At 39.6% G+C, this 23,501-nt stretch overlaps 1 protein-coding gene across 1 annotated transcript in view; it reads right to left on the reverse strand.

Annotated features, from left to right (window-relative positions):
• Positions 1 to 23,501, reverse strand: part of PKHD1 (PKHD1 ciliary IPT domain containing fibrocystin/polyductin) — a 440,427-nt gene that overhangs the window by 31,862 nt on the left and 385,064 nt on the right. Inside the window, exons 60-61 of the mRNA XM_090282575.1 lie at positions 13,867 to 14,881; positions 954 to 1,089 (exon numbers count right to left, since the gene is read on the reverse strand). Coding sequence (XP_090138701.1) covers positions 954 to 1,089; positions 13,867 to 14,881 — 1,151 coding nt within the window. The remainder of the gene's footprint in view (positions 1 to 953; positions 1,090 to 13,866; positions 14,882 to 23,501) is intronic.

Genomic DNA, 23,501 nt, shown 5'->3' on the forward strand with positions numbered 1-23,501 from the left:
AAAAAAAGGAAAAGTTGGATTCAGAAGAGAATTTTGTGAATTTATCTAAAAAAAAAGAAGAGAATTCAGAATAGAATTTTTCATAAAGCACAAATTCAGTACAAATAAGCAAAGGAAGGAAAATAATAAATAAGCATTTTCTTTCTCATGGTAAGAATATATTATGAATAGCATATTGAGAGAAGAATTTGGGCAAGGTAGTTAAGAGGAGAAAGAAAAACTTAGTTTATAGAAGAGAAGAGTGGCATTATGTGCCGATGGTTAATAGGAAAGGCAAGGTCAAGAGAAGAAAGTAGGAGAGAATTGGGTGAGGACCAGACTAGATCAAAAGTGACAAATTTCCAAGTGTGAACTTCAGTCCCATGTCCTTGTCCCTGTAAACATGTCAGAAGATGCATTTTAAAAATAAGGTGTCAAAAGTAGATTTAATTATCATATTCCACTTTGTTTTCTTCCATGACTTTAGTAAATACAGAAAAGATAAAATGAAATCAGAGGGCATGGCCACTGAAATTAGAATTAAGCACTGAACCCTCTTTCTAATGATTTACTTAACCACATATATGTGAAATTATTTAAAATAGCATAAAACTATTATGCAGATGTGATGGCACAACTTCTTTCATTAGCATATAAAATACTTCTTCAGATACAGATACACTTTTTTGAGAAGCTAGATTTCTGAGAAGATAAGAGAAACCCGCTTCAAGAATTTGAGGAGGAAAAGTATTAGAACTATAGTTTCATGCATGATCAAATGCTGGCCATCCATTCAAAGTGGCAGGAAAGCAGGCTGTGAAATGGAAGGACGGTGGCAGAAGTAGCAAGAAGTTCTCAGCACAGCAAGTGTCACACAGAGGACACTCTGAAATGTGGATCATGATGATGGAATCTGCCCTGTGTGCTCAGTACATGCTACCCAGCTCTAAAGATTGTACCCATGAACAAGTTACCTGCTTGTCCAGGAAAACGAGCCGTGGTTGTACTGGAAGTTCTTTTCCCACTTCCCCATCCGAAGGCTGGACAAGGATTGAAAGAACATAGGGCCGGATATATATCGAGTTCCCAGTTTTAAAATTGCTTGTATTTCTGGCACATGTAAAATAAATAGAATACATCCATAAGATTACAAATATCACTGCGTTGGCTATTTTCCATAATACACTATTACCAGTGAAATATTTGCCTTGGCATCTAGAAACTTAACAATACACTTCATAGTGAACATTACCTTATAACTGAAGAATAATTATGCCTTTATTTAATATGCTTGCTCAGCCATAGTAAAGAGTGGACTGGCTTTGAGGAGATGGGGAGAGAATCATAAGTTATGAACTTAGACTTTTATCACAGTTTATTAACATCAGCCCCCCAAAAAAACTTCAGTGAGGGAACTTAAGAGTATAATACTCAGGTAGTGGGAATGTGTTCAGCAGCATACTAGTAAGCCAGCTCTCCCCCGAAAGACCCTGATTTGCAATGTTTTCCAGTTTCCATGACATGAATACTTTCTCCATGGCTGATTCTGGCAGCAAGGTGACATCACTGAGAACCAGGAGGAAATGCCTGAGAGCAAGCCAGTGCAGCACTGTTTGACATGCAATAGCTCACTTAGTTCTCATATCAACCCTTCCATATTTATGCTCTCCACAGCGTGCTTGCACTAAATAGGTTCAATAACTGTGCAATTAATTGATTGATTGATTTTAAATGAATAAAGGCCTTAGGGAAAATAATACTTATAATTAATACATGCCGAGTACTAACTGCATACCAGGTATTCTTCTAAGCCTTCCATGTGTAATCTCATTGCATCTTTAAAACGACATCATGAGGTAGGTACTCTTACTTATACAGGAAGAAACTGAGGTCCAGAAAAGGATAAAGCAACCTACAAAAGGTTTTACAAATAGTACAGGTATGACCAAGATATAGAGCGGTAAAATAATGAGCTATATTGTTTTTCACCCCTTCTGAGTACATTAATCGCTGGTGTGACTTAGAAGTAAAATAGCATAAATAAAATAAATGAAATGGTTATATAATTTATGAAACCTTAAAACATCTTTTTTTCCTAGAGTTTTGACATTTTTAATGACTGAGATAGTTTTATTAAAAGCATGTAGACCATGGCCAGGTAGCTCAGTTGGTAAGAGAATTGTCCTAATATACCAAGGTTACTGGTTTGATCCCAGGTCAGGGCATGTACAAGAATCAACCAATGAATACATAAATAAGTGGAAAAAGAAAACCAATGTCTCTGTCTCTCTCTCTCTCTCCCTCCTTCTTCCTCTCTCTCTAAAATCAATAAATAAATTTAAAAAGAACATTATTTTAAAAAGAACATTATAGTTTATGGAGTATATATCTATTGCCCAACTGAGCCTATCATATATTACACATCATAGGCATGTAATAGATTTTTAGCAATTAAATGAAAATATGTAGACAGTCATCACATATCATACATATTACCCTAATATGGAGCATCCTATGGTGACTTATCCTCAATACAACATAGGTCAGGTCTAACAAAAAAGGATTTGATTAAAAAAAAGAAAAGTAGCCTATCCTGCCCTCAGTTAAATGCTTGTGTGTCAAACACTTTATTCCCTAACCTTTTTTTTTTTTTCCTTTTGTGAGGAGAAAAGGATAAAGTATTTATTTAACACGGAAGGTGTATGTCAGGTAAAGGTGACAATTAGTCCTAAAAAGAGGAAATAGTGGAAGAGCAAATAGAACGGATCATGAAATATGAAGTTGCTGTAGGAAGCACTCTCCCTCTCCCCTGAGAATCCTGGGGAGTGAGCAGAATAGTCCTAAAATTATTCACTGGGAATTCAACACACCCTACCAATCATCATTTATTAGTTTGCTTAACCTGAGTGGGTAAGGCTCCCTTTTAACTTTTTTAAAGGGACTAATTTAAAACAGGGTTTTAAATCTATGCTTTCAATTCTATTCTTCTATGGGTCCCAGGTTATTAGAAAATTCTAACATTCTTACCAGATCTATTTCTCCCCTAACCTAGTTCTTAAATGCTTTCTGATGCAGGACAGGATTCAGGCTAGCAGGGTGGGTTAGAGAAACTGAAAGTCTCCATCAAAGATCCTGACGTAACTAGATTGGTGTCTAGAGAGGAAGGGACGGGAACCAACTGCCTGAATACCCGCTGAAAGGCCTGTCCCTGACACACTTTAAAGTTTATTGTGAGCAAACATCTCTTATTAAATGTAAACAGCATCTCACTGGAGGTCAGAGACTTGCTGCAACAGCATATCCCAAGGTAATACCACTTTAAGCTCCACATAAACTCTTAAGCAGTTTCTATCCTAAAACCTGACCGTAGGTGGTACAGTTTTTTACGATATGTTATAATAGTGCAATAAATCTGTTAGCTTAAAATCGAATCTCCGTGGCCTTTTAGAGAAATCATCATTAAATGCAGGGTCCTGTTAATGATGCCATCGAAGTGAAATTGTTTAATCTGCTAAGGGGGTGAAAGGTCACCAAATGAATTTTTTATAATACATCAACTTGACACGCAATAGGGAAAACTGTAATAGATAAAAGCAAAGGAAAAGGGCACTGTCTTCTTCTGATAGGTCAATAGCAGCCAAGAGAGTCACTCATCCACTTTCCTTTCATGATGGGGCTCCTTTTGCATTTAATATGGACACCCAATTAATACCTCAGCACCACAGACAACCTCATTTTAGGTGACTTATAGCAATTTCTCCCCCTTCCCTGAAATGAAAGTGATCACAATACATCATAGCATTGTGCGAATTAACGTTAATTGATTCAAGTTACCAAGCAATGATGGGCCACTTATATAATCTAGGCGTTATTGGGTGCTAGAAGGGATAGAGGGAAGATTAGATTCCAGTGTCCGTTGCTGTGACGACGGGAGTCACCTGATGCCTTGTTAGACAGTTGTAAGGTTCTATTGCTGGCCCCAGTGGGGTCGTCAGTAAACTGGAGTGATGTCCAAACATCATTATACGCTGCTCCGATATTAAAGCAAAGGGATTAGCAACTTATTGCAAGCAACCTGGATTTGTCATTGTGCTGTCCTTATCCAATTTCCAACCACTAATGTGACTGTAGCCTGCGGGCAGAAAGACCTACAGCCAAACTTTAAAAAATGGGGGAGGAAAGTTCCCTCCAATCCTCCCAGTTCTAACCACTATTTAACAGCTTCCCATACCCAGTCAGGTATGTGAAAGAATTTTTTTCTTCTTGGATGCTTAAGTGTGAACTAAAAAAAAGATAAAGAGAATACAGAAATTTTCCAGTTCCAAAATCACCACAATGCACTTCAACCTTTGCTTTTCAATTTGCCAGATTCAAACTGCTTGCCCTGTAAATGTTGGTGGGGCAGAATTATTTCTATTTGCATGGTAAATCCAGTAAACAAATAAACAAATAAATCCTACTCATGAAAGCTGGTTCTGGGCAAGACCTATGGTAGGGGGAGTTGAGTGTGGGAGGTTAGAGGTATTTTCTCACTCCGTCTTTAACCTTTGCCTCCTCAGTTACTAAGTCAGGTCCCTAGAAAAGAGCCCCATGTTTTAATTAAATGTTTCAGGATGTCCTTAGCACTTTCAACCATTTTTAATTTAAATTGGCTAGATAGGGCAGAATCTGTACGTGCCAGGAGGGAACTTGAATTCCAAAGTAGTTAGCAAGATCTGTAGTGTAGAAGAAAGTAAGTTCTTCATTAAATTTAGTTGAGCACACATATGTTAAACCTTCTACTGTGTGCAAACATTATTCTAGGCACTGGGATATATGCAAAGATAAATAAACACCATGAGCTCTGTCCTTCAGGAATGTTCTTTTAGATGATGGACTTTACTGGCTAACTTTCAGAGTTTATAAGGCATGAATGACTTTATTGGCTAATCTTAAAAATTGACATATACCATTTTACTCATACAGCAGTTGCCCCTTATGTACAGGGGATACATTCCAAGACCCCTCAGTAGATGCCTGAAACTAGGCATAGTACCAAACTCTATAAATCCTATTTCTTTTTTTAATACACATATACCCTTTTACTTACAAGAAGCACTATCAGGCTTCTTTTTGGCATATCCAAATTGACACCAACATTCTCTTACTCTTTGGGGTGTTACTTACACACAAGCACTGTGATACCATGACAGTTGAATTGATAACCTAGAAGGTTACTAAGTGATTAATGGGTGGGTAGCGTACACTGGACAAAGGTTGATTCACATCCTGGGAGGGATGGAGTGGCACAGTGTGAGATGCCATCACACTACTCAAATGGCACACAATTTAAAACTTATAAATTGTTTACTAATAGAATTTTATATTAAATATTTTGGGGCGAAGGAAACGAGCGCCAGGGGTCTCCTCTGACGGTGGGAGAGGTCATCGCACCTCACTGGACAGCTACCGTCTCGCCATGGCTCGCCTGCCCCACTGGGTGCGTGGGGATCAGAGAGGCGCCTCTCGAAAAGTGGGCCACAAAACACCCGCACCAGTTAATTCCAAGCAAACAACAAGAAAGAAGCCTCCGGCTCTTCGCCTCGCTAGCTGGAACATCAGGACCATGTGCCCCGGACTTACTGCAGACCTTCCGTGGATCAAGGGTGCCAGGAAAACCGCTGTCATCGATAGGGAACTGGCACGACTAAACATCGACATTGCGGCTCTACAGGAGACCCGGTTGGCCGACAACGGAACTATCAGAGAAACCAACTACACCTTCTACTGGCAAGGGAAGTCTCCGGACCAACCAAGACAGCATGGTGTTGGGTTCGCTGTGAAGAACACGCTTGTTAACTCCATAGAGCCACCCACAGGAGGCACAGAGAGATTACTTACCCTCCGATTGTCAACAACTTTCAGCCCAGTCAGCATTCTTAGCGCGTATGCCCCAACCCTCTGCGCCACCACCGAAGAGAAAGAACAGTTCTACCATGCACTGGACGAAGCGTTATCCAAGATTCCCAGAAGTAACGCTCTCTATCTCCTTGGAGACTTCAACGCAAGAGTAGGAGCCGACCACATGGCCTGGCCCACCTGCCTTGGAAACTTTGGGAGAGGAAAGATCAATGAGAATGGTCAGCGACTGCTTGAGCTTTTGTGTCACCACGGCCTGTGCGTGACAAACACATTCTTCAAGTGCAAAGAGATCCACCAGGTGTCATGGAGGCACCCCCGCTCCCGTCATTGGCACCAGCTTGACCTCGTCATCACCAGAAGAACGGATATTGGCAGCACCCTCCTCACCCGCAGCTACCACAGTGCAGACTGCGACACGGACCATGCCCTCGTGGTAAGCAAGGTGCGCATAATGCCGAAGAGGTTGCACCACTCCAAGATGAAGGGTCGCCCACGCATCAACACCAGTTGTGCCAGCAACCCAGTTAAGACCCAGCAATTCATCAACAAGATGGAAGATGCACTCGGCGAGGGAGTGGCGGCAGATGACATTATCAAATCCAATTGGCCACGTCTCCGCGACGCCATATACAACTCCGCCATTATTGCTTACGGGAAGAAAGAGCAGAAGAACGCTGACTGGTACGAGGCTCACTGGGAAGAAATGGAACCCGTGATCGAGGCTAAGAGGAAGGCCCTACTGGCTTACAAGGCCACGCCCACTCCCAGTACACTTCAAGCTCTACGGACTGCCAGGAACAAAGTCCAGAAGACCGCCCGCCACTGTGCCAACACCTATTGGCTAAACCTGTGCAGAAGCATTCAGGAAGCCGCCGATATAGGCAACGCACGAGGAATGTATGAGGGTATCAAGAAGGCAACAGGCCCAATCCCCTCCAAGATCGCCCCCCTTAAGTCCAAGACAGGTGAGGTCATCACTGACCAGGAACAGCAAATGCGGCGGTGGACCGAGCACTACCTCGAGCTGTACGCAACGAAGAACACCGTAACAGACACTGCTCTTAAAGCCATCCCAGACCTACCAGTCATGGAGGAGCTAGACACCCCACCTACTGCGGCAGAGCTCGGCAAAGCCATCGACCGCCTTGCTTGCGGGAAAGCACCAGGAAGCGACGGAATCCCTCCAGAAATCCTAAAGAGCGGGAAACCAGTCCTGCTACAGCCACTCCACCATCTACTCTGTCTCTGCTGGAAGGAGGGTTACATCCCCCAGGATATGAGAGATGCCAACATTATCACCATGTACAAGAACAAAGGAGACCGCAGCGACTGTAACAACTACCGGGGCATCTCTCTCCTCAGCGTCGTCGGCAAAGTATTCGCCCGGGTCGCTCTTGCCCACCTGCAGACCCTTGCTTCCCGCGTCTACCCAGAGTCCCAGTGTGGCTTCAGAGCTGGCCGATCAACAGTGGACATGATCTTCTCCCTACGCCAGCTGCAGGAGAAGTGTCACGAGCAGCATAAACCACTCTACCTCGCCTTTATCGACCTCACGAAGGCGTTTGATCTGGTCAGTCGAAGCGGACTCTTCAGCTTGCTACGGAAGAATGGCTGTCCACCACATCTGCTTGCTGTGGTCATGTCCTTTCACGACAACATGCACAGCACGGTGTCCTACAACGGCGCAACCTCTGAGGCCTTCCCAGTCAGCAGCGGAGTAAAGCAGGGCTGCGTCCTCGCGCCTACGCTGTTCGGAATCTTCTTCTCCATGCTCCTCCAATACGCCTTTAAGGACTGCAGCAAGGGTGTCTTCATTCACACCAGATCCGATGGCAAGCTCTACAACCTGGCCCGTCTACGAGCCAAGACCAAAGTCGAAGAGGTGCTCATCCGTGAGATGCTCTTCGCCGACGACGCAGCTTTGACATCACACTCCGAAGAGGGACTCCAACAGCTAGTCACTTGCCTTTCCCACGCATGCAAGGAGTTCGGACTAGCCATCAGCCTGACGAAGACGAATGTTATGGCTCAAGGCACGGGGACTCCCCCATGCATCACCATCAACGGATACACCCTGGAGGTTGTCAACGACTTCACTTACCTCGGGTCCACCATCTCGAGCTCTCTGTCAGTCGACTTGGAGGTCAACCGGAGAATCGCCAGGGCAGCCACAGTTATGGCCAGACTGAACCGGCGAGCGTGGAACAATTCCAGCCTCACTGAGAAAACCAGACTGCGCATCTACCAAGCCTGTGTACTCAGCACTCTCCTCTATGGCAGCGAGATGTGGACCACCTACGCAAGGCACGAAAGGAAACTCAACAGCTTCCACATGAGGTGCCTGCGACGCGTCCTGCATGTTGCCTGGCAGGATAAGGTCCCCAACACCGAGGTGCTGAAGCGAGCCAACATGAGCAGTTTGCATGCAGTTCTTAGCGAGAGACGCCTCAGGTGGCTCGGCCATGTCAAAAGAATGGATGCAGGCCGTATCCCCAAAGACCTCCTCTACGGCGAGCTAGCAGAAGGCAAGAGGATGACAGGGCGCCCAAAACTGCGGTTCAAAGACATCTGCAAAAAGGATATGACACAATGCTCCATCAATCTCAACACATGGGAAGTTCAAGCAGACGACCGCCTAGCCTGGAGGCTCGCGGTCAGGCAAGGTACGTCACGCGCAGAGGCTGCGCGCAACGAGGAGGCGGCCCAGAAAAGATCGAGGCGGAAGCAGCGTCAACAGCAGCAACAACAGCCATCTGCCTTCACCTGTAACAAGTGCGGCAGGGATTGTCACTCCCGAATCGGACTGCACAGCCATTCTCGGCGGTGCAGATAGACTCTCAAGAAGCTACGCCATCGTCTCTTGAGACGGACGGCTGCCGACGACGACGACGACGATTTTGGGGCCATGATTGACAGTGGGTAAATGAACCCTCAGAAAGCAAAACTGTGAATATGAGGGGAGTACTGTATTTTATAACCCTTATGTTCCCTATCAAACCTAGCCAGATGCCCTTAGCTGCTGTGAACTCCTAATAGACAAGAAATGTCTTATGATCCAATGGTTTCCTTCCTGCACTATAGCACAGTGGTTCCAGACCGGACACATTGTAAGCACCCAATTCATATTACTAAAGTAGCACTAAAACAAATCAGTACCCACCATGCACTACTTCTGCTCTGAGGTTATTAAATGCCTCTGGAAAGCCACCACCTATTTTGGCCTGGCTAACTTCAAGTTTTGGTACACTTCTCAATTGGTGTGTTTACTGCTGTGCACTAACATTTATTATTAAACTCTTGAAGTTCTTTGGAATTATTCATTTTGAATTGAGCTTCAAGTAACCCTAGGTATAGATTGCCGTGAGCCAGTATATACAAGCACAGAAAAATGTAACACATCATCCCACAGGTCAATTCAGAGGTCAAAACCAATGTATTTTAGTTGGTACACCCTTTAAAACAATAACTTTTTATAATTTATAACAAATGTAGCATAAATATTGTATCTGGAATAATGGAAACTCAAACACATTTTTAGGATTATACACAAAATATTCAAAATTTCCTGTTTGTATTAGGTTGCTGTAGTAGTCAAAGCGTGACCAGGAGAGCAGAAATCACTTAATATTTTTCCAACTAAAGAGATTTAATACAAGATATTGGTTACACAGGAGTATTAGAATGGCAGAAAAGACAAGCAGGTTACTTTTAAATATTTGCTACTAGTCCTTAATGAGCATTTATTGTGCATGGCACTGTGCTTTGGTGCTCATGGGAATATAATAGTAAGTTGAAGCCTTGACCACCTAATACATATTATAAAGGTAAAAGTATATTCCTATACTCTGTACCAAAAACTAAATAAATGGTTAAGAAGTTAATACTGAATCGATATCTTTGCAATAGATATAGAATAATGAGATTTAATACAACATTCTTATTAAATAAGTAGAGAAAATTTTTTTTGCCTATCCATTAATTTTAAAATCTCTAGATTTTCATATAAGTCATAGAATTTTTGGACATAATAGCTGTTCAAATAATATTTGGAAAATTTAAAACATTTAAATGTAAGTTCTCATAACTCTTTCTTATATTTACCTACAAAGTCATCACCTGTACAAATGAAGAGAAATTACTTGATTTTAAGGTAGTGTGGTTCAATTTTGGAATTAGAACCACATGTGTATGTGGGTAGGAAACTGCTGGATGCAGATCTGTCAATAGCAGCAATGGATTACAATTAATATCCCATTTATACGAAAAATATAAACTGCAAAATTAGAATTAAAAACTTAGTGGTCTGGGGCCATTTAACAGTCCCTAAGGGCACCACTGCAGAATCAGGGCTGTAAAATAAATGATAGTTTTGATAATGGCCATGAATCATCAATAAAAATGTGAATGATATCCATTATTTCCCATATAATAAGGCTGGATAATATTTTTTTAACTTTAAGAGATGAAAGCTTTAAAAATATAGCGATAAAGGAGCAATTTTTAATTAAATGGAAAGTTTGCGTATGCAGAGCATCTCATTCTCCCACAAAGCCACACACATGAAACACCATTACGACAACTCTGCCGTCCACCTAACTCAACAACGTGGTGAATTGTATCGTAATGAAAAAAAGAAATGGTGCAGAAACATTCTTCGACAGCAAAACCGAGGTTTGGCCATGAGGGAGGAAAGAGACAAGCTGGCTGTATAGGAATTTCTTCTAGGATGAGAATTTTGCCGGTGTTGGGAAGCATATCCTCCGTCACTGAGAGAAAGCTTTGCTTCTGCATACTGCAAACAGTTGTTTCCCAGAGAGCAGATGCCCAGAGGGCATGGCCAGGTTACACAAGAGATGATGCTAAATGAGAATGAGTGCCAACTGGCTTGCCTCACCAACTGTCTCTCCTAGTTTTCTCCTCTGTTCCAAGCCGGCTTTGAGGGTGCTCCTTACACAGAACACAGGAACTTAAAAGGCTATGTATATGATGAGTACAAAAACATACAGATACAAGCTCCCAAAGTATTATGCTCACTCGCAATATATCTGCTTTCAGGGCCCAAAGTTCTTGGTAATATCATAGAGAGGAGTTTATGTGAGATAGCATATTAGTTTTCCATTGCTGCATAACAAATTACCACAAACTCAGTCACCTGAAGTAACACAAATTTCTTATCTTCAGGTTGTGGGTTAAAAGTCCAGACATGTTTGGTTAAGTTCAAGGCTCAGATGGAGGCTTTTGGGAAGAATCCTCTTCTGAATGCATTCAGATTGTGGTGGAGTTTATTTCCTTGTGGCTGTAGATTGAGGTCCTTCTCTTGCTGGCTGTCAGCCAATGTCTACTCTGTATTCACTGGGTCCACCCACTTTGTTCCCAGGTGGCCCCTTCCATCTTAAAAGCAGTGACCCTTCAATTCCTCGCACACTGTGAATCTCTGCCTTCCTCTTCTGCCCTCTTATTTTGCCACAGTGGGAGAAAGCTCTCCTCTGTCATAGGCTCATGTGTTCAATTGGGTCCACCTACATAATCCTGGATTTTCTCTTTATCTTAAAGTAAATTGTGCCATATAACATAGTGTGTTCAGAAAACCACTATTTGGTCATATTAATAGGTTCCTGGGATTCGTCGTCGGCAGCCATCCGTCTCGAGAGACGATGGTGTAGCTTCTTAAGAGTCTATCTGCACCGCCGAGAATGGTTGTGCAGTCCGACTCGGGAGTGACACGGTATCTGTCTCCTCCCATGTTGAATCGACATCTTATGATGACACTGGAGTGTCCTCTCCAGTGAAGCTGAAGCTACAGAGCCTGGGCAGGGTGATATGGAGGGTCTGCTGTTGCCCATGCAGCAGACCCCCCCTCTCTTCGCAGCTGAAGGATCCAAGGGAAAGACGGAGTCAATACAGCTTGGCTTCAGGTGCGCCGCAGGAGTTGCCAGTGTTGACTACAACGTCAAACCGCCTTAGGGACTCCAGCTCCGGATTTTCTGTCGGGGTTTACTCCCTTAGCCTTTCCCCTGAAGAGGTATGCCGCAAGGCAGCGGAGGTTTTTTGGAGTCAGAGTTTTCCTTCTCTGTTCCTGGGATTAGGGAAGCACATAATTGGGAGGCCATTTTAAGAAAGCTCAGTACTATAAAATCTAAGTAAAATTTAGCAATGGACTAGCTCTTTTTCTCCTCAGTCACTCATACATATAATATACTCACAAGAACTGAGTAGGATCTAAATGAAATTGGGCTAAAGGAAAGAAACCATATTTAAATATAAGCTAAGATGCAATAACATAATTTTTTCATATCCCTGATTCTTCTATTATGATGCATAACATCATATTAACATCAATAATATGGTGAAGATTTGGTGGTTCATAAAAAATATCCAAGATTGAATAGATTTTGCACAATTATGCAACCAGGAGTATGTTTTAATTCTCAGCTATTACATCCCCAATTCTTCAAATCAACCAGAATCCAGAAAAAGTTGCTTGAGTTTTATTTGTATACCTCCCATACATATTAATATACTGTAGGAAATAGGAACACTTATTTTCTTTGTAAAGTCATGAAGTTGATATACTAGCTGAGCTTCCACATGAATATGTTGCTCTGTTTATAAAAAGGCAATCAATGTATTAGTTGAATATGCTTCAAAATGTAAAGATATTCCTTCTTGCCTTTGCTCTTTACAGTATATTGCACATTCATTGGAGATGATTGTATAGAAGTAACTAATACCTATTAAATAGTAATTGCTAATTTATTAGCACTACCACTTATATGATGAAAAATCAGTTAACAACAGAATAATCTAAAATAATATGAATGCTCTAAAATCTCATTGTGTAATATAGCTCAGCATCTAAATAAGTTTTCCTATTTCAGGGACCCAACATCACCTCAAAATGTGCATGGTTTTGAGCTTATATCTTTCCAGTCATGATGACAAGTTTATTGGGATTTTCCATGTTGTCCATTTTGATCCTTCTACAACCAAGCAACATACATTTATAAGGTGGCTATTTTTAGATATGTTTTCTAAGCATTATGGCAGGTTCATATTGTCTCTCAGTCTGGGATATTATTTTTGGTTCTTTTGTATCTGTTAAAAGTTGGAGCTTGGAACTCCAACAGTCTTGACCTCATGGCAGATGGCTTAGATGAACTTGGGCTTCATTACTTGGCTAACTAGTCTATAAAATTGAGAACAATTTACTATTGCCTTTCCTTAATGTGTGCTTAGTAAACTTCATTTAGTAAGCTCAGGGGAACTTTCAGGTAAATTTACTTCTGAAATGTGTGTGGACAGAAATCTAGTGGAGAACTTCAAAATACAAGCATACAGAGTCAGAATAACATAGCAAAAAGGACATTACAGATCATACATGGGTCTGTGCCTGAAACAGGTTTGGCATCAGTGATGCTCCTGCCTCACACAATGTGACAAAGGTGTCCTTTCAGAGCTTTAGAATTCTAGGTTAAATAAAGCCCAATCAGGGTCAATGCTCTAGCCCAGTAAACTCCTGGTCATTCCTCCAACATTTTCCAAAGGATAAGTCCTTCCCCAGTCCCAATAGGCAGAATTATTATCATCCCCCATAGTACTGAAGTTTTAGCCCATAGACCTATGGAATTGTGACAGGTCATGTTTTTGTTCATATCTATTTCACCTTAGCAATCCCAGAATCTAGCCCACTGCTTAAATTCATTACATGAATAAATGAATAATCAAACAAATTGAAAATAAGTTGCTTTAGAAAAATCTCTTCCTACATGTTTTTCACTTTAAGGTACCAAAATGTCTTCAACCACTCAGGGAATAGAACAATCATAAAAAATATATATTTAATAAAGAATATTAAGTCTATAAATGGGTTTTTAAGTTTTTATTCTTACCTTAAGAAGCAGAAAAGTTCTGTGATCCAGTATTAATAGATTGACTTTTGTAATACGTGCCCATAAATAAGCCCTAATTTGAATAGTTAGTACTTACCCATAGCCAATGACTCCCTCTGAGTGAGTCACCAGTATGGCCCCAATAGTCACATTCAGGACATTCTCTAGTACTCCAGTCTGTTGAGCAGTGATAACCTGGTGAGCCAAATTCTGTAATTTGTTACTTGATAAGGATGGAATCGGTCCAGTGCTTTTTACTGTTGGCAGATCACCGATTTCAATGATTATCACTTTTGATATAGCTTCCATGGTGGTTGGTGGTAGGAGCCTATATGAGTTCAGTTCCATCATGAGATGTCTACGTTGACCAACTTTATAATGACTGGCACAAGTCACAGTTGGGCAATTGCGTTTTCTTTTTGCTCTACGGTCAGCAATGGTCTTTAAGGTTACTTCATTGCCAGGCATGTCATAAATAAATCTAACCTGGTCTTGGCTAACCTGCAAAAAGTCAGTTAGTCTTCCAAGCATCATGATTTCCCATCCTTTTTCTAGGACTGAAAACATCACAGTGAACACCAAATTAATGGAAACACTTGAGCGTATTTCAATGGGCTCCTCTCCTTGTAGAACAACATACAAGAGGTTATCCATGATGCTGAAATAGTTGGAACCCATAGACATATCCAGCAATGAGGAAGTTGATTGAACCAGAGTGGGTGGAATGAAACTTCCACCTAAGAAAACATGGGGGCTCTGGAGTTCATGGTAGAATACAGCCAACAGAAGCTTGGAGGTACTTTTGTTTCCCAATAGAAAAAAACGCAAAACTTGAGGTGTCTTATCCACAAAGCAGACCTTGGTGGTTTCCCTGATGGGCAAAATGGAATAGAAAGTAGATACAGAGCCTGAAGCAGAGCAGGGAGTACTGGCATTTACACTACTAAAGATGTCAACAAAATCACCAGTCATGGATACAACAGGATATAACTTCCTCATTGTCCAAGTAGCATCAGTATTGTCAAGAATTAAGATCACTTGGTCAGTCTGTTTGCAGATGTAGCCTTGTATCAGGGATCTGTATGTGCATTTCTGTTCTTCTCTAAATGTACCTATAAAATGAATGAAAATAAACAGGTGACATATGAACCATGATCTCTCAAAGATGATTTGCAATTCATCACTTTCATCATCATCTGTAATCTCATGAAACATTTATTAAACACTTAGGTGTGTTAGATACTGAGAACACAAAGGAATCTTAGGCAAAATATGAAAGATCATACATTAAATAACAGCTACTTAATATAATTTAAATGTCAATATTATATATACAATTTAAAAATAATGGCTGTAAAAGCTAAGTATAAAAACAGTGCATAAATGAAATAATTAAGAGAAAAGGAAAAATTACTAAGTTTTCCATAATGAATAAGAAAAGAAAAACAGGAGAGAATGGGGTAATATTTGAGTCCATGGGTAAAGAAGTAAATTAAGGGAGCTAGAACAGAGATGTATGGAAGTATATTAAAAATGAAGAGGTATATTCTGACCAAATTGTGAATGAGTTGTCATGTCAGACTATATAATTTTCTCATACTTTCTTTTTCTCTAAATCAAGAGTGAAGAAATACAAGAAGGGGGGGGGGGGAGTAACAATTTGGGGAGAGTTCAAGATAATCGGGGCTAATAAAATATTTTTTAAAAAGCGTTGTCCATTAATCCCACCATTCCTAATCCTTCTGTCTATGAACCTAGAGTAGCTCTTGTTCTGAATCCACAAAGATATTTTATCTTCCAACAAAGAATTCCTTTGATTTAAAATTGATATTCACAAAATCACCTTGTATTATGTTTAAATTTGCCTTATTGCAAGTTTATCAAAGATGCTTAAGTATTCAAATAACAAAAAACCCTTATATTATTACTAATTATGGATGTTCTAAATTTGAGCATGAGCTAGCCTCCTCTTACATTCTTTCTTCCATATGATATGATTAGAAATCTGTGCCAAAGTTGCCTATATTTCAAAAAATTTAATTACCAAAATGTGGCTTCAAGAGTAGGGCACATGGTTTACGTGTGCCTCACAATAATAGCAACAATAGTCAAAATTATAAGGGAAAATGTTAAATATTTAAACTAAATAATAATAAAATGTTGGCATTTCAAAATTTGTGGGATGCAGTAAAAACAGCATATTGAAGGGAATTTGTAATATTAACCGCTTAAAATACAAAAAGAATTGTCTAATGACAATGCCTTATACCACTACCTTAAAAAATTTAGAAAAAGAAAAAAGCAAACCCAAACTAATAGTAAAGGAAATAATAAATACAACAGCAGAAATCAATGAAATAGAAAAGAAACAAACAAAACCAGAGAACATAAACAAAGGTAAAATTTGTCTCTTGGAAAATATCAACAAATTGAGTAACTTCTCACTAGACTGAAAGAGGGCACAAATCACCAATTTCAAGAATGAAAGAAGGATTAACATTACAGAGCCTGTGGACAAAGATTGAGAGTATTACAAATTTTATGCTAACAAATTCAACACCTTAGATACAATAGACAAATTCCTTGAAAACTGACATAAAACATGAAATTTGAATTTTTTATCTCTTTAAAAAATTGAATTTACTAAGTTGAATACGAAATTCTTAATTTAAATAAAGATTTAATTATCAAATATAAAAGAATGGGTATTTTTATATAGTGTTTTTTTCTCCTTATGGTCCTATAATATGGAAATGCTGATGTTAAATCAAGTGTTGTCTTCCAAAGCATGGAACCAGTATGAAGGCATAAGCTAAATAGCCAAGGAGAATTATTTACATGATCTTAATAGCACAATAGCCATTGTGCTTTGAGACCTAATGCACCAGTCTCTACTATCAGTGGTATATACTTTCTAAATGAGATAGTTCCCCTTTTCTAAACTCTACAGCTCACTCTCCTTTGCACACATTTTTTTTTTTCCAGCCACATTGATGCTATTGATCAATCATACACATTCCAGCTGGTTTTATAGATCTCTGCTTTGTTCTTCCTTCTTCTCATACAAAAGATATATTGTCTTCTAAAATGACTCCTACAGACTGCTAAATTTTTTGAACTGTCACTCAATAAAATAATTATTCTATTAATATGATTCTCAATTATTCTTTGCTACTAACTGACTCTATGTACTTTGATAAATTACATAAATTTAGTAGGCATCGGTGTCCTTGTGGGGCTTTTTCTCAGAGTCAGGGAATATATCTTCTATTTTAATTACTAAGGGCTTAACACACTATCTCAAACACAGGAGATGCTCCTAATACGTATTACTTATATGGAATATTCTTTAAATAATTTTTGTCTATTCTTGCCAGGTGTCTAGTTATAAGATTATTATTCTATGACTCAAATATATTTCAAACCAACTCACCAGCACAATAATAACAGAGTATGCTACATAAATTTATTATGAGAATTGACCCTTGAATTGATACTGATAAGGTAACTCAATACTGTGACAAATTGAGCTATTTTACATAAAACCATAAGACTGAAATTATTGCTAACTATGTTTATATAAATTTTCTTCTGTTCTTGAATCACATAATTAATTGCAAAGATTCTGTTGTGACAAAACATTTCATTCTTGGTTAATGTGTTAATTCATTAAATAAATACACACATGTAGAAATGTGAGTTTTTCTTTCTTTATTTCTATTCTTTGTCAGATGCTTTCCAAGGCTAAAATAACCAAAATGGACCACCTGTAATGTGATTCAAAGATGATTTAAGAGTAATAATGCACAGGAGCTATTCTAGTAGATAGATGTATACCTTTAAAGCAGTCCAGTGATAGGAGTTCTTTTCATTTATTTATTTATTTTCATGTATTCCTCCTAGAAGCTAGTTTACCAAAGGCTGGACCCTCAAGTCATCTCTGCCCTTAGGATCCAAATCTCCTTTTCTCTTATTGAGCAGTGACACTGGATGGAGCAGAGTATGACTGACTACCCATAGTGGAGGCAGAATCTCAATAAAAGAAGGGAGGGGAGAAGGATCTGAATCAGGAAGGGTGCAAGAAGAGTGTGAGAGTCTGAGAGTGCACAATGTCTGCTGAATGTGTTGTAGGGCATATGTACACCCTGGAAGGTCTAGGACTCAGGTCCAGTGCCCATGAACAAGCTCAGAAATAAAGTGGAAGATTGTAAAAAGTCACTCTCAAATCTTTGTAACCTGTTGGAATTTGGTATGAGTTGGATTATAAACTCTAGAAACTAAGGTCAAGATTCATTAGCATTTATTGGGATTCCTTGTATATGTTTAACTTGCTGCCAGTAAGAAGATCTTGTTATTAACTACATCTCCTTTCTCTTTGATAAAGAAGGAGTTGCCTTTCTGTTATTATTAAGAATTGTGCTATTATTAGGGAGTAAATATCAGGCATATATGGCTACTCACATATGCGTCAATTATTTGCTTGTTATCTTCCTGATTGCAGAGTAACTAGTGCACTGCCAATTAAATGCATGTTTTAATTCTGAATTTATTCCTTTTTTATGCCCTGAGACTCTGTGTATGAACCTCCTCCTATGAAAGGAACACATACATGTGCTCTGATTTCTGAGACATTTAGTTGGAGACTTACCTCTGTGACCTTCATAAACTCAATAATTAGTATCTCCTAATTTAAGTAAAAAGAGTTTCATGAAATGTTAGTTATTTTAAAATATTCTCTTCATGCCTTCCTTCCTATACCCCCACAAAATAGAGGATACCTAGTTGATTCAATGTAAGTATAAAGAATTTTTAAATTACTTCTTTGGTTCATCTTTTCTTGACAAAATATAAAATACATAGGATAATTTCTTTTCAAAACTCTATACTCTTTACATTTTTTGCTATCCTAGAAATAAACGTTGTCAAAACATCTGTAATGAATAACAATTATATCTGAATGCTACCAGGCTTATGAAACATACAATGTTTTTCTAGCCCAGTGTGTTTCAGAAGTCAGAGCTGAAGTTTCTTTGACAGCAGTATGAGAACAATGATTGGGAAAGGACAGTCCCAAACCACTTTGTAAAGGAAATAAGGGTGCACACATGTAGCATGTACCCACTGGGGAAAAATGATTTATATGGTAGATACATACTTATAGTTAATTAGAAAATCTTTTTACAAAGGAAGTTAAAATAGACAAAATAATAATTCCACTAAACAATTATATGATCACCTCTGGTAGTACAGGCTTACTTCAACCAGGAATTTCTACCTTAGAGTTTTGACAATAAGGATTTTTATACAGAGGACATGTCCTATGTGAGCTGAAAAGTAGGTTCTTTGAAAACAATAATTATTAAAATTGATTGAAATAAATTAGTCAGGCATTCAAATGGGTTTGTGAAAAGCCACTAATGCACAACTACGGTAATTCAGAGCTTCATAACGTACTAGAGAAAACGTCAGATAGTCATGGTTGGACACAAGCTGAAATTATGCAGATAAGACAGAATCCATAAGAAAGGAGAGACTGATGTTGAAGGAAGTGGACGAGTGACAGAGTAACTCCATGAGCAGAACTCTTTAAAACCAGGTTGGATTTGACAGGTCAAAAGACTTCACCTCTCACTGAGCAAGAAGGAGGACAAAAAGTGTTCTTGCAGGTGAAGGTGGGTGGGAGATTAAAGGCCCTTTTCACTGTTGGGGCAAGTGAGGCAAAGCAAGATCATCAGCTGAAAGTCAAATGTGAGGCGTGTGTTGGCGGTTGAGATGTGCGGAGGAAGGATGAATGGATTGTTAGTAGACTGAGAAAATAGTGTGAAATAGTCATTGTGCAAGAGGGGTGAATCCAGCTGTTCTGGATTTTAGTGTTTATATAATGTTGAGGAACCTTTCTATAAAAGTAGGTAGAAAATTATGAAACAAAAATTAGGAATCATAGTAACTGGATATTAGTTAAGATAAGAAAAAATTATAACAATTATAAATTTAAACCTCATAAGCACCATAAACATGATCAAATCTAGGGTAAAGTACTATTATTAATGAATTACCCAACACACCTCTGTATTATATTTTTTCCTATATTTTTGTTGCACACTTTTGTTCATCTTCTTATATGACAACGATATTGAAATATTTTCTACAGAGGGCATAGAAAGATAATTCAGTCTTTCCTTTAGCCTGTATGATGCTAGCCTGGATCATGGTAGTTGAGAAGAGTTACTTTCAGCTTCACAATTCATAATTGGTGATTTGTAAATATTTAGAATCATTGTAAAGTATGAGAAATTTCCTAAAAAGGATTTTTCATGTATGAGCTATATTATTTGAAAAAAATGTGTACAGAGTAACTTTTATGACATGGTCACTTGAAACTTACTTCTCCACCTCTCACTGTCTCCACATGCCCTAGGATACATTCATATCACAGTGTGACCTAGGGCCTGGTCCCTGTGTGTCACAGCATGATAAATTGACATGGGTGGCTAGTAAGAGCTTTACATAGAAACCACACCCCATTAAACCAATATCAAATAAATGTCCAGCTCAACTTCTCTTTAGCTGGATCTTGAAAATGCTTATGGCTACTCCATTGTCACCCAACGTCATAGTACTTAAGATAGAGAAGTTAGAGTGGAAAATTATTTCAAATTAAAAATATCTCAATCTTGCAAATTTTACAAAGATATAGAGCTATGCAAACATATTGCTGGAATTCCTTTTGGAGTCTTCAAAGTGGCCCATGTAAGTGAGGAACTTGAAATCTAAACTTGGTCAGCTTCATGTGACTTCCCTGAAACCTAAGTTAATCCATGTGGTGGAGGGTGGATGCACACATGCCTTGGCTATACCTTGTAAGATGGCATGGACAAATAGGACAGCTGAATTCACTGAGGGTTGGGTTTCTGCCTGTGACTGACAAGAAGGAACAGAGGGTCACAGGTATTAAAGATACTTGCAAATAGCTAATTATAATGAAGCATAGCACACCTCAACTGCATATGGAAGGGAATGAAATGAGGGGTTCTTATGTCTGTCAAAAGAAAGGCATGTGGCAGTGGATTTAATATCCCAAGGAAAGGGCTCTTGAACAAGTGAGCTGGAAAGACACGAGTCATAGTCTTAGAGAAGGACACCTGAGTTCATGATTTTGAAAGTTGATGGGATGGCAATGTCAATGCTATGATTGTGACAATGAGTGGTAATTAACAAGAAAAAAAAGTGTACTTAAAAAATAACAACACCAACTAACATTTAGGACTTTCTCTGTGTCAGGTATTTTCCTTCAGAAGCCTTGATGATGAGTCAAAGAGTAAGTCTTGAATATGCAAACAGACAATGGCTAGACCATATATAAAAATAAAACTCTGATCCACAATTTTCAGTGAATAGTCCAAGAAGTCAGCCAATTATCAGCAGCAACCAGTCCAGGATGCCCAAACAATAACCCTGAAATAATCAGCATAAAATAGGCAGTACTTAATAACTGCCAGCTCCCCTAATTTTCCTCTCCCTTTCTTGTTTTCTTCCTTCCTTCCTTCCTTCCTGTCTTACTGCCTTCCTTCCTTCCCTCCCTTCTTCTTTTCTTAATATCCTTTATCCAAAACTTCTTAATGGCATGTTTAATTATCCTTAGTTCACAGACAGAAAAATTGACTCAGCAATTTTGACTCACATAATGACTTAGTAATAGTAATGAAGAAGAGATGGAAGAGAAAAGCATACTTCTAAACTGCTACCTATGCCTCTAGCAAAATCAAATGTGATCTTCATAACTTCATTGTGGGGTTACATTTAGAGGCAGGGCCTGCTGTGGTGACGAGCACTGTGAGAGGTCCTGTAATGACCCGGTGCTCTCCCTGCACAATCTACTGAAAGACTCTCACAGAAAAGTGTTTAATTATTTGACTAATCACATTTTTTGGTGAGATTCCATTTGCTTTTTTGATAGTACCATTTGATCTTTTTAATATTGTTAGTATACTAGTCCAGACAGAGAAGGAAAACTCTGACTCCAAAAACCTCCGCTGCCTTGCGGCATACCTCTTCAGGGGAAAGGCTAAGGGAGTAAACCCCGACAGAAAATCCGGAGCCGGAGTCCCTAAGGCGGTTTGACGTTGTAGTCAACACCGGCAACTCCTGCGGCGCACCTGAAGCCAAGCTGTATTGACTCCGTCTTTCCCTTGGACCCTTCAGCTGCGAAGAGAGGGGGGGTCTGCTGCATGGGCAACAGCAGACCCTCCATATCACCCTGCCCAGGCTCTGTAGCTTCAGCTTCACTGGAGAGGACACTCCAGCGTCATCGCAAGATGTCGATTCAACACGGGAGGAGACAGATACCGTGTCACTCCCGAGTCGGACTGCACAGCCATTCTCGGCGGTGCAGATAGACTCTTAAGAAACTACACCATCGTCTCTCGAGACGGACGGCTGCCGACGACAACTAGTCCAGAAGTATAAACATACAGCCACAAATTTAACAAAGGTGATAGCCTAAAGATTATCAGCAAGTAACATCAATTATTTAGACAAAGTTGAAATTCTGTTGTTTCTATGTAAGAAATTTTATTGTTATTTATCCAGAGTATACCAATGACTAAGAGACAGGGTAGTTTATCAGTATCTTACTATCCATTTTCCTATTTCATCTTCAGAGTTAATCAATTCTAGCATGTTAATTTTGACATGAAGCAAAAATAAAGCACACCATGTAATCAATGCTTTGGGGTTCCAGAGTTGCTAATTGGGTGCAGTTATTAATTGCAGGAAAGAATATTCATTAGCTACTTAAGAAAGGGCTATGCACATAGCCAGAAAGGTACCATGGGTCACTCTCCCAGCCACAGCTGGTAAAAGCCCACAGGGACAGTCCAGTTTTCCTTCTGAAGAGGGTTCCATCTTTTCCTCCTTGGATTTCTTTCCTTCCTGCTTCTCTCAGTTGGCGAAGCCTTTGTTTTGAGTAATGATTATCTTTCTCACTTATTCTTGCCTTTTCTTTTCCCACTTCTCCAAATGGCTTTATCTGCCAGTCACAATTTTTGTGGTCTGCAATTCTGATCACTTTTAAATGAAACCCATGCTGGCTTTGGTAATCATAATGTCATTTACAATTTACCACTAAACACGTTTATTCAGTTAGTAGCACACTGGAGAAAGAGAACTCCGTATGAACTCACCGTGAAAAGCCTAATCTGATTATTTCCTCATGAAAATCCAGGCAGGGGTGCTTGTAAGAGGGGCTGAGACAAGAAAGGGGGAAAAAAAGCAAGGTCTGGCCACAGCTGACTTTCATAATCAATGTGAATAGATAAGTGACACAGCCTGTCAGGGGCAGCCTACCAGTCACCGCAGGGCATTCCTCTCAAAAAGGCAAGAGTGGACAGGACTTAATAAATACTGAGTGGTCTATAAGTATTGGCTTGGCATAGGCTTTTGTAGTCAAGATGGACAAGAATAGTGATAAAGTCCAGAATCTTTTCTCTGAGTGGGAGAAATTAGATTAAGCAGGTTGTATTTGTGTGTCCATATGTGCACATGAGCACTTGTGTTGTGTATACTTTAACAACCTAAAATAGCCTATACATACAATACACTCTTGCCCACATTCCCCTAGATTAGAAGCCATAGACCTAAAAATGAAGAAAGAAGGCAAGTTAGGTACATCTGTTGAAGGAGGAGAAAGAGGAGATTGTGTGTGTGTGTGTGTGTGTGTGTGTGTGTGTGTGT

The sequence above is a fragment of the Furipterus horrens genome, unplaced genomic scaffold (assembly GCF_987537825.1).
Source record: "Furipterus horrens unplaced genomic scaffold, mFurHor1.1.pri manual_scaffold_6, whole genome shotgun sequence".
Classification (NCBI taxonomy): Eukaryota; Metazoa; Chordata; class Mammalia; order Chiroptera; family Furipteridae; genus Furipterus; species Furipterus horrens.